The 11,902-nt window shown below is 47.3% G+C and overlaps 1 protein-coding gene across 1 annotated transcript in view; it reads right to left on the minus strand.

Moving 5' to 3' along the window:
* The window catches only part of ACER3 (alkaline ceramidase 3), a gene marked incomplete in the record, with an annotated part of 50,885 nt that extends 50,705 nt beyond the window's left edge, over nt 1–180 (minus strand). Inside the window, 1 exon segment of the mRNA XM_015827680.1 lies at nt 33–180. Coding sequence (XP_015683166.1) covers nt 33–135 — 103 coding nt within the window.
* Between the last annotated feature and the right edge of the window lie 11,722 nt (nt 181–11,902).

Below are 11,902 nucleotides of genomic sequence, written 5' to 3' on the forward strand. Positions count from 1 at the left end.
CCCCCCCCCGCCGCCGCCGCCGCCTCACTCACAGAACTCGGCGATGTAGGAGGAAACGACGTAGTTCTCCTCGCACCAGTCGAGGGTGGACGTCGGCGGGCCCCAGTAGCCGGCGCGGTCGCCGGCGGGAGCCATGGCCGGTCGGAGGGCCGAGCGAGGAGGAAAGGAAGCGCCCGCCGCCGCATCCGCTCTTCTTCGGGGACCTTCGGGCCAGCTGACCCCGCCTTCCCGCCGGCTTGAGGCGGGGCGGCGGCGGCGGCGGCGGCTGCGGCGGAGGCCCGCCTGCTAGGCCTGGCGGGCAGGGCCTCTGGGTTGCCATGGCGACCGGAGGGCGAACCGACCGCAAGGCTTGCCGGGCCGGGGCTCCAACGTCGCCATGGCGACCGGCGAGCCAACCGCCCGCGAGACTTGCCGGGTGGGGGCTCTACGTTGCCACGGCGACCGGAGAGCCAACCGCCCGCGAGGCTTGCCGGGCCGGGGGCTCTACGTTGCTATAGCGACCTCCGGGCGTTCTATTTCCCCGCTGGGTCCCTGAGGCTGGGCCTCACAGGCATCCCAAGATGCTAGCCCTCATGGAGGTCAGGGAAAGGTCCCAGAATGCTGGCTGGGGGGGATTCCGGGAGCGGAAGTCTAAGCCTCTTGAAATTGCCAAGGTTGAGAAAGATTGAACCTAGGGTACCAATGAGATGCAGGAGTGAATAAAACTTTATTTTTTGGGTCAGATATTTTTTGAAAGAAAGAAATTGGTGATATATCTAGATTCTAGAAGACTCAGGAAGCAGGTGGGGAAATGTGGAAGAGTAAGCCTCACATCTGAAATAGCAGTAAATGAATATACAGGTAGTCCTCGACTCACAATAGTTCATTTAGTGACTGTTCAAAAGGCACTAAAAAAATTGACACGATCTGATTTCGCACTTGCAGCCTTTGTAACATCCCGATTGTGTGATCAAAATTCAGATGCTAGGCAATTGGTTCATAATTAGGGCTGTTGCTGTGTCCCAAGGTCCTGTGATCACCTTTTGCAACTTTATTATTTTATTCTAAACCAACCAAACAAAATGCAATAACGTACATTCAGCCCTAACCACAACAAAAAGAAAGATAAAAAAATTGTGAACGAAAAAGGAGGAAAAAGGGGTCAATTAAATTTAACATTTGACATGCAGGATCCGCCTTGGCTGAGTGCCGAAAGAAAAGAAAAAAAAACCAATAAATTCTCTCCTTTTAACAAATGTATGCATACAGGCAGTCCTCGACTTATAACCACAATGGAGCCCGGAATTTATGTTGCTAAGTGAGAAATTTGTGAAGTGAGTTCTGCCCCACTTTACGATTTTTCTTGCCACATTTGTTAAGTGAATCACTGCAGTTGTTAAATGAGTAACACGGTTGTTAAGCGAATCCGGCTTCCCCCATTGACTTTGCTTGTCAGAAGGTCGCAAAAGGGGATCACGTGCAACCGTCGTAAATATGAGCCAGTTGTCAAGCATCTGAATGTAAATCACGTGATCGTGGGGATGCTGCAACGGTCATAAGTGTGAAAAATGGTCATAAGTCACTTTTTTCATAACTTTGAACGATCACTAAGTAAGTAGAGAATTACCTGTATATAAAATAAAATAAAAAAAGAAGAAATAGCAGTCAGGAGGTTGAGCTAAGCATTGCACTAATCCTCAAATCCTTCTGTTAATCACCTGTTATTATATTTAGTGCGTAGAAAATCCACAAACGGTTTCCAGTCTCTTATATAGTTGTCTAGTCCATTATCTGTAATCAAAGCGGTTAGTTTCGCTATCTCTGTTAAATTCAGTCAATTTCAAAATCCATTCTTCAATGGTCGGCCTCTCTTTTTCTTTCCAGCGTTTGGCAAATATAATCCTCGCAGCCGACACCATGTGAAGTAATAGCAGCACAAATTGTTTTTCAATGGACTTGTCCGTAAATGTAAAGAGTTTGTAGTCATTATTAAGGAGAGAGATTGGCCTGTAGTTCTTCACAGAAGTTAAATCCAGTGCATCTTTGGAAAGTATTAAAGAAATATAAGCATCCTTCCAAGAGTCTGGCGTACTAGGGTTCCCTTGTAAAACAGAATTCATGAAGTCCTTCATCGGAAGAAGTAATCGATCTTCAAAACATTTATAGAATCCACTGGATAGGCCATTTGGTCCCAAATCTGGGACCAAATGGCCTATCCAGTGGATTCTGGATAGCTCCTGTAATTGCTTCTATGATTTCAAAAGTTGTTATTGGACTGTTCAAAATTTGCTTGTAATTTTCCGATAATTTAGGAAGATTTTTAGTTGTTGTATACACTCCTCCATAGTGTCTACAGACATATAGTATAATAATTCCAAAAAAGTCTTTCAAAAGTTTTGTTATCCATGCACGTCTTATTTCTCTCTTGAAGCTTGGTTGTCATCTTCTTTTCTGTCTGTCTTCTTAGTTTGCATGCCAACCATCTCCCTGGTTTATTTGCATGTTCAAAAGAGTCATTTTGTATATTTAAGTTTCTTTTCAATATCTGAAACAGTCGGCAAAGAAAGTTGTGGTTGCAGTATTTTTAGTTGATTAGAATCTTCTGGTGAGTTGTGAGTTCTGGAGTTCCCTCTCCTTCAATTTAATTTCTTGTAACAAACAGAACAGAACAGAACAGAATATAGAATAACAGAGTTGGAAGGGACCTTGGAGGTCTTCTAGTCCAACCCCCTGCTTAGGCTATACCATTTCAGCCAAATGGTTGTCCAATCTCTTCTTAAAAACGTCCAGTGTTGGAGCATTCACAACTTCTGGAGGCAGGTTGTTCCACTGGTTAATTGTTCTAATTGTCGGGAAATTTCTCCTTAGTTCCAGGTTGTTTCTCTCTTTGATGAGTTTCCATCCGTCGCTTCTTGTCCTGCCTTCAGGTGCTTTGGAGAATAGCTTGACTCCCTGTTCTTTGGGGCAGCCCTTGAGATATTGGAACACTGCTATCATGTCCCCCCTCGTCCTTCTCTTCATTGGACTAGACACATCCAATTCCAGCAACTGTTCTTTATATGTTTTAGCCTCCAGTCTCCTGATCATCTTTGTTGCTCTTCTCTGCGCTCTTTCTAGAGTCTCAACATCTTTTTTACATCATGCTGACTAAAACTGGATGCAGGATTCCAGGTGTTTTACCAAGGCATTATAAAATGGTATTAACACTTTACGTGATCTTGATTCTATCCTTCTGCAACCTAAGACTGTGTTGGCTTTTTTGGCAGCTGCAGCACATGGCTGGCTCCTATTTAAGGGATTGTCCACTAGGACTCCGAGATCCCTCTTACAGTTACTATTATCGAGCAAGGTACCCCCTATACTATACCTGTACATTTGGTTTTTCTTACCTAAGTATAGAACCTTACTTTTTTCACCATTGAGTTTCCTTTTGTTAGATAGCGCCCAATGTTCGTCAAAATCCTCCTGTATCTTAAGCCTGTCTTCTGGAAGTCCACAGGTCTTAAAATGGCCAAGATTGAGAACCTCTGCTTACAACATGTTGTCTGATTAATTATCCACCATTGCTCAGCTGGGGAAAATGCAAAGCTGAGTGATCAAGGCCAATCCAGAAGGGGGCAGTGGATCCACACTGATTTCAGGATCCAGAAAGGGCATTTGTCTCCCAGTGAGGGAGCCCAACCAGCTGCCAAGCTTTCCTGGGACAGAAAATGCATCATTTTATGCAAAGAAGAGATAAATTGAGCTGCTGGATAACGGTCGAATTCAAATGTTTTGCAGAAGTCCCAAGCAGAAATTCCGCCTGAGAAATTCAGATTTTTCTCTCATAAACTCTTGAAGATCAGCAGATTAAAGCATAGGTTTTGTGAGGGTAAAGTTTCATTCTCCGAGCTTGTGGGTTGGTTTCCGAACGTTTCCTTACCTGACTAGGTAACATCGTCAGCAGGGTTTAGGGAAGGTCAGTGTCCGTGTTCTTATATTTAAAAGGGCTTCAGGTATGGGGGTGTCAAATGAGGGTCTTGTGATGGGTCAGGTGTCAGTCAACAGTGAGAAGCTTGTTATGGGTCTAGGACGGGGTAGGCAACCTTGGCTCTTTTATGACGCGTGGACTTCAACTCCCAGAATTCCTGAGCCAGCCATGCTGTCTCAGGAATTCTGGGAGTTGAAGTCCACGAGGCCATAGTTCCCCCATGCTGGCTCAGGAATTCTGGGAGTTGAAGTCCACGAGTCATGAAGGGACCATAGTTCCCCCATGTTGGCTCAGGAATTCTGGGAGTTGAAGTCCCCAAGTCATGAAGGGACCATAGTTCCCCCATGCTGGCTCAGGAATTCTGGGAGTTGAAGTCTGCAAGTCATGAAGGGACCATAGTTCCCCCATGCTGGCTCAGGAATTCTAGGAGTTGAAGTCCCCAAGTCATGAAGGGGCCATAGTTCCCCCATGCTGGCACAGGAATTCTGGGAGTTGAAGTCCACGAGTCATCAATAATCAAGGTTTCCTATCCCTGCCCTAAACTCTCTTGAAGGTACCTAGCCTGGTAACAAAATGTTCGGAAACCCATCCACATTTCTGGGAGGAAATGAACATATTTCTTGATGAGATGATACAGAATAGGCTAGCAATGCGGGGCTGCATTCTGACAGTATGCTAAACTACTACAGATAATCCTTGACTTACAACAGTTTGTGTAGTGACTGTTCAAAGTGACAACGGCAGCGAAAAAAGTGACAGATGACTCTTTTTTCACAGTTAGAACCTTAGCAGCATCCCCACGGTCACGTGATCAGAACTCAGAGGCTGGGCAACTGGTTCCTATTTATGACCGTTGTTGTGTGCCAAGGGTCACGTGATCCCCTTTTGCGACCTTCTGACGAGCAAAGTCGATGGGGAAGCCAGATTCACTCAACCGAGTTACTAACCTATCAACCGCAGCGATTCACTTAACAGCTGAGGTAAGAAAGGTCGAAAAATGGGGCAATACTCACTTAACAAAGGTCTCACTGAACAACAGAAATTTTGAGCTCAATTGTGCCAACCTGGGCCTCCCGACTTCCTGCCGGCTTCCCCACTGACTGCTTGGGGTAGCTGGCAGGAAGTCACCTCATGAAATTTGGTTAATGATGGGAACAGGGATATTTGGGCTTGCCATCACTAAGCAATGAGGTCACACTTTATTATCATGTCGCTTAGCAACAGAAATTCTGGTCCTAATTAGCACTAGCAATAGCACTTAAGACTTATATACCGCTTCATAGGGCTTTACATCCCTCTCTAAGCGGTTTACAGCAGGGCTTTTCAACCAGTGGTACGGGTACCACCTGTGGTACATTGGCACCTGGCAGGTGGTACGTGACCATCCTAGAAAAGTGGTAGCGGGGGAGGGGAATGAGCTGAACCGGTGGCAGCACCGCACAAGCCTGAGCGAGAGACGGCTGGAGCTGCAGGGCTGTCAGGGCTCAGCGGAAGCGCCAGGATCAGTGCCGCTTTCCAGCTGATCGGTGCTTCTTCGGGGCTGTCAGGGCTCAGTGGAAGTGCCAGGAGCAGCTCCAGGCTCCAGATGTTGCAGCATCTCCAGGGTCTTGTGATTTACATTCAGATGCTTGACAACTGATTCATATTTTATGACGGTCACAGTGTCCCAGGGTCATGTGAAGTGACCAAAACCTGCTGCAACCACCCAGCAGACGGGGGGAATAAAAACCAAACACCCCCACCCCACCCCCACTGCCAATCCTCAACAGAAATGCTCACAACAATGAAAACCTCGGACAGGAGGAAGAGCGCCGCCGGGCGGGCAGGTAGGTGTCTTCCTCGGCTGTGGCTTGGGGGTCACTTTTTTCAGTTCCATTATAACTTCAAACAGTCACTAAGCAAACTGTTGTAAGTCGAGGACTACCTGTACTTTATCACTTTTTCCTTTTTTTTTTTTTTGATCATCAAGTTTTTGACACCTTGCTAGCTAGGCGACTGGTGGTACTCGGATGTTGCCATATCCTAAAAGTGGTACAATGGGTGAAAAGGTTGAAAAGCCCTGGTTTACAGAGTCAACATATTTGCCCCCAACAATCCGGGTCCTCATTTTACCGACCTCGGAAGGATAGAAGGCTGAGTCAACATCAGTCAGGATCGAACTCCTGGCAGTGAGCAGAATCAGCCTGCAATATTAACCCCTGTGCCATCATGGCTTTTATTTATAGCAATGACACTTATTGCCCCCAACAATCTGGGTCCTCATTTTTCCAACCTCAGAAGGATGGAAGGCTGTGTCAACCTTGAGCCAGTCAGGATCAAACTGCTGGCAGTGGGCAGAATTAGCCTGCAATACTCCATTCTAACCACTGCACCCCCACCGCTCCAATTGTCTTTGTAAGTCGAGATTTTCAGACTTAACAGAATAAGAGAGTTGGAAGGGACCTTGGAAGTCTTCTAGTCCAACCCCTGCTCAGGCAGGAGATCCTATACCATTCTGGACAAATGGTTGTCCCATCTCTTCTTACAAACCTCTAGTGTTGGAGCACTTACCAACTGGTTTTTAAAATTAAGACTTTTCTGGGAAGTAGTGTTAGGAAGTAGGGATCCCTGCATTGGGATACGACAGGTGAAGAGTGTAAGTATGGAGAACAATCAGAATACAGTTGGAAGGGACCTTGGAGGTCATCTAGTCCAACTCCCTGCTCAAGCAGGAGACCCTATGTCATTTCAGACAAACGGCTATCCAGTCTCTTCTTAAAAACTTCCATTATTGGAGCATTCACAGCTTCTGGAGGCAGGTGGTTCCACTGGTTAATTGTTCTAACTGTCAGGAAGTTCCTCCTTAATTCTAGGTTGCTTCTCTCCCTTGATTAGTTTCCATCCAGAAGAGGGAGTCAAGCTATTCTCCAAAGCGCCTGAAGGCAGGACAAGAAGCAACGGATGGAAACTAATCAAGGAGAGAAGCAACCTAGAACTAAGGAGAAACTTCCTGACAGTTGGAACAATTAACCAGTGGAACAACCTGCCTCCAGAAGCGGTGAATGCGCCAACACTGGAAGTTTTTAAGAAGAAACTGGACAGCCATTTGTCCGAAATGGTATAGGGTTTCCTGCCTGAGGAGGGGGTTGGACTAGATGACCTCCGAGGTCCCTTCCAACTTTATCATTCTTCTTCTTCTTCTTCTTCTTCTTCTTCTTCTTCTTCTTCTTCTTCTTCTTCTTCTTCTTCTTCTTCTTCTTCTTCTTCTTCTTCTTCTTCTTCTTCTTCTTCCTCTTCCTCTTCCTCTTCCTCTTCCTCTTCCTCTTCCTCTTCCTCTTCTTCTTCTTCTTCTTCTTCTTCTTCTTCTTCTTCTTCTTCTTCTTCTTCTTCTTTGTGGCAACACCTCAAATATAGGGACACTGCCATCATGTTGCCCCTAGTCCTGCTTTTCATTATGGAACTTCATTATGGATTTTTCCCCTCCTAAGTGAATGTGGATGTTACAGAAACAGAGAAGAGCTGGGAAAAAAGCCAACGATTGTCCAGTTCTTCCTATTTCCTGTCCAAGGTTAGGCAATCTTTGGCTCTTCTCACTTCCCTCAAGAGTGAGCTAAAAAGCACAACGGACAACATTTTTTTTCTCTGAGGGAAAGCCCAGGGATCAATAAATAAATAAACTTGGCAGAGTTGCACGCCAAGCTTAGTTTTTAATGGTTATTTCTTTTTTTGGGGGGTGGGTGGGGGTGATTTAGCTCCGTTGTGTAAGGCTGGGCCTTTAAATTGCATTTTTGTGTTGACCTGGAAAGTCAAAGCAGGCCAACAAGGTCAGGCAGAATCGGGTTTCACTGGAGAGGGATTTTTCTTGTACAGAAGAATGTTTAGCTTTAATTGCATTCTCTTCGTTCCTCGTTAAAGAGAAGGAGAAGAATGACGTGATTGTGTAGGATACAGGCCTAATTTCAACCCCATTCGGTCAAAAAGAGAGGGGAACGTTTAGTAACAAGGTCAAAGGCGATCAGGTGGTTTAATTGAAGGAACCGAGAGAGGGAATCAGGATCAAATCGAATCAGGCAGAAACCAACTGGAATCAGGTGGCCCTTCAAGTAATCAGGCCCTAAAACCAGAGATGTTATGTGGACATGCTAAGGCAGTGGTTCTCAACCTTTTTAATGCCGCGACCCCCAACCGGTTGTAAGTCGAGGACTAAACCGGTCGTAAGTCGAGGACTAAACCGGTCATAAGTCGAGGACTAAACCGGTCGTAAGTCGAGGACTACCCAACCGGTCGTAAGTCGAGGACTTTCCCTGCCCGGGAGTGCCGCGCATGCGTGGTTCCGCCCCCTGCGCCGGCCGAGGCATAGCTGGCAAGCGGCAGAGACGGAGCAGGCCGACCACCAGCTGGCCCAGTCCAAGGGAGGTAAGGCACCCGCCGGAAAAGGGGAAAAAAAATGGCAGACAGCCTTGCTTGGCAACCCCCGTGAAATGGTCGATCGACCCCAAATGGGGTCGCGACCCATAGGTTGAGAACCGCTGTGCTAAGGCATGGACATCACTAGCCATGCATTCTGCATTCCGAATCAGTTAGAGCTTTTGGCTAGTCTTCAAGGCCAGCCCCATGTAGAGTGTGTTGCAGTAGTCAGGTTGTGAGGCGGCATGAAGAGTTGCATTCTGGACCAGTTAGAGCTGCCAGCTAGTCTTCAAGGCCAGTCCCATGCAGAGTGCGTTGCAGTAGTCAAGTTGTGAATGGGGTATGAAGAGCTGCATTCTAGACCAGTTAGAGCTGCTGGGTAGTCTTCAAGGCCAGCCCCTTGTAGAGTGCGTTGCAGTAGTCAGGTTGTGAAGGGGGGTATGAAGTGTTGCGTTCTGGACCAGTTCGAGCTTCTGGCTAGTCTTCAAGGGGGCCCCCATATAGACTGTGTTGCAGTTGTCAAGTTGTGAGGGGGGTATGAAGAGTTGCATTCTGGACCAGTTCGAGCTGCTGGCTAGTCTTCAAGGCCAGCCCCTTGTAGAGTGCGTTGCAGTCGTCAAGTTGTGAGAGGGGTATGAAGAGTTGCATTCTGGACCAGTTTGAGCTGCTGGCTAGTCTTCAAGGCCAGCCCCTTGTAGAATGTGCTGTAGTAGATAATCCTCGACTTACAACAGTTCATTACAACTGACTTGTATTTATGACGGTTGCAGTGTCCTGGGATCCTGTGATTCCCTTTTTGTGACTTTCTGACAAGCAAAGTCAAGGGGGGGGGGAAGCCGTATTCCCTTAACCACCACATTACTAACTTAACACAACTGCAGTGACTAACAACTGTGGCAAGAAAGGCCGTAAAACTGGACAAAGCTCACTTAACAAATGTCTCACGTTGGAAACGTAAATTGGTGGTCATAAATCAAAGACCACCTGAAAGTTGCACTGTGAATTGGCGATGGCATGAAGAGGTGAATTCTGAACCAGTTGGAGCTTCTGGACAGTCTTCAAGGGCAGTCCCTAGGTCAGTGGTGGCGAACCTAGGGCACGGGTGCCAGAGGCGGCACTCAGAGCCCTCTCTGTGGGCACGCACGCCGTCGCCCCAGTCCTAGGCCTTCAGCTGGGATTTATAAAACCTTTTCGCTTTAGGCCTCCGCCGTGTACAAAAAAAAAAGGTTCAATCAATCAGTCAATTTCAACTTCTCGCGGGGAAAAAAAAAAGATCTTGCAAAGTTGGAATTGATTGATTGAACTTTTTAGTCCCACCCAGTCTGCTGTTACCACCGCAGCCACGCCCACCCAAATGGGCCACGCCCACCCGGCACCCAACGATGCATAAGTGGGTTTTGGGTTGCAGTTTGGGCACTCAGTCTCTAAAAGGTTTGCCATCACTACCCTAGGTGGACCGTGTTGCAGTAGTCAAGCTGTGAGTTGACTTTAGGGCGTGAAGAGATGCAAGAACAGTGCTTGGAGAAGGCTTATGAGAACCAGTGGGGCACAATGCACCACCCTTGAGCGTGTGCGGTACACACTCACACACGTAAGTGATGTTTCCTTTTAATGCTGTCTTTTTTTTTTCCCCCATCCAAAATGCAGGAGAGGCCATTTTACTAGCCATAAACTTTTATGGCTCCTTTAATGGTCTCAGGGGGGCTTCCTGCTTCAGTTTCTCTTTTGTTCTCTTTGAGGGGTGGGTGAGGTGGGAGGGGGCAGCCCTACGGGCCTTTCTCCGACCCTCTTGCTTTCACCCTTTCAATATTCCAGGCTTTCAATATTCCAAGTCTCCAAGATTTGGGGTTTATTGGAGGAAAGCCGTTTGAAAACTTTCGGGGGGAATCCGAGCTTTTATTTTTATGCCCCCAAACCCTCCAATGTCCAGTAAAGACAGTCCTCACAACCATTCATTTACTGATCATTCGAAATTCAACAGCACTGAAAAAAGGGACTTATGACCAGCTGTCACACTTAACAAACTGTTGCAACATCCCCAGGGTCACCTGGTCAAAATTCGAGGACTTGGCAACTAGCTCTTATTTATGACGGTCGCAGCGTCCCAGGATCACGTGATTTCCCCCTTTTGCGACCTACTGACCAGAGGGAAGCCAGATTCACTTAACAACCATGTTACTAACTTATCAACTGCAGTGATTGACTTAACAGCTGTGGCAAGAGAGGTCGTAAAGCGGTGCAAAATGCACTTAACAAGTGTCTTCCCTTCGCAACAGAAATTTGGGGCTCCGTTGTGGTCGTAAGGCGAGGACTATCTGTACACCCGTCGAGGCAGAACTTAGGTGGCGACGTTAGAGAGACGCCTGTCGTCAACTTTTTCTGATCGATAATTAAATGCACCCCCTACTTGTTATTTTTTGAGTCCCTGATTTTTTATTTTTAAAAAGTATTGAGGTGGCTCGGATTTTAAAACTAATTCCTTAGAAGTAGTTCCTGTGTTAGAACAGAGGTTAGCAACCTTTGTCGGCTGGCGGACTGGAGGAAAAGAGAGGGGGAAGCATTTTATACGTGGGCGTGTGCACCCGTGTGCACAGGGCCACGAGCATGTGTGTGCCACAAATGGGGCAGGGCTAGCGCCCACGTGATACTCACTAGCACTGCAGCATTCTTGCGTGGCACAGCACCTTGTTTCTGCTCCCTGCGGCATGGCAGCGACCGTTTTTGCAGTGGCGGCCCGTTTTTGTGCCCCGTGGCATGGTGGCACCCATTTTGGCGCCCCATGGTGCAGTGGCAGCCCATTTTTGTGCCCCGTGGCATGGCGGCACATATTTTTGCGCCCCATGGTGTGGTGGCAGCCTGTTTTTGTGCCCCGTGGCATGGCGGCACCCATTTTTGCGCCCCATAGTGTGGTGGCAGCCCGTTTTTGTGCCCCGTGGCACAGAGTCCTGTTTTTGCACCCTGCGGCCACGGCACTAACACAAGTGAGGGTGTGTGTGCACACACGTGTGTGCGGTGGCCAGCAGGCCACAGCCCATTACCAGGCTGCGGGCCGCAGGTTGGTGACCCTTGTATTCGAATACAATCAGCCAGTCCTGGAGAAATTTGGACAAAAAATCAAAGCTATTTGGGAAAATATAGACAGGTAGTCCTCCTCTACTTACAACAGTTCGTTTAGTGACCATTCAAAGTTACAACGGGACTGAAAAAAGTGACTTATGACCGTTTTTCACAGTTACGATCGTTGCAGCATCCCCGTGATCATCTGATCAAAATTCAGATGCTTGACAACTGGTTCGTATTTATGACGGTTGCAGCGTGCCGGGACCTTGTGTTGATATTTTACGAGGCAATCCAGATTCAACCGTGGCAGGGAACGTTGTAAACCGTGGCAGGGAACGTTGTAAAAGGGGGCAAAACTCACTTAACCAATTTCTTGCTCAGCCACCTAAATTCGGAGCTCCATTTTGCCCATAAGCCGAGGATTTACCTGTACACTGAGATTGACATTTAAAAAAAAAAATACCTACCAAAGTTCTGCATGTATGCAGGAGAAATGCACAGGAGTAC

This window comes from Protobothrops mucrosquamatus, unplaced genomic scaffold, assembly GCF_001527695.2.
Source record: "Protobothrops mucrosquamatus isolate PMUCROS unplaced genomic scaffold, P.Mucros_1.0 scaffold3864, whole genome shotgun sequence".
Lineage (NCBI taxonomy): Eukaryota > Metazoa > Chordata > Lepidosauria > Squamata > Viperidae > Protobothrops > Protobothrops mucrosquamatus.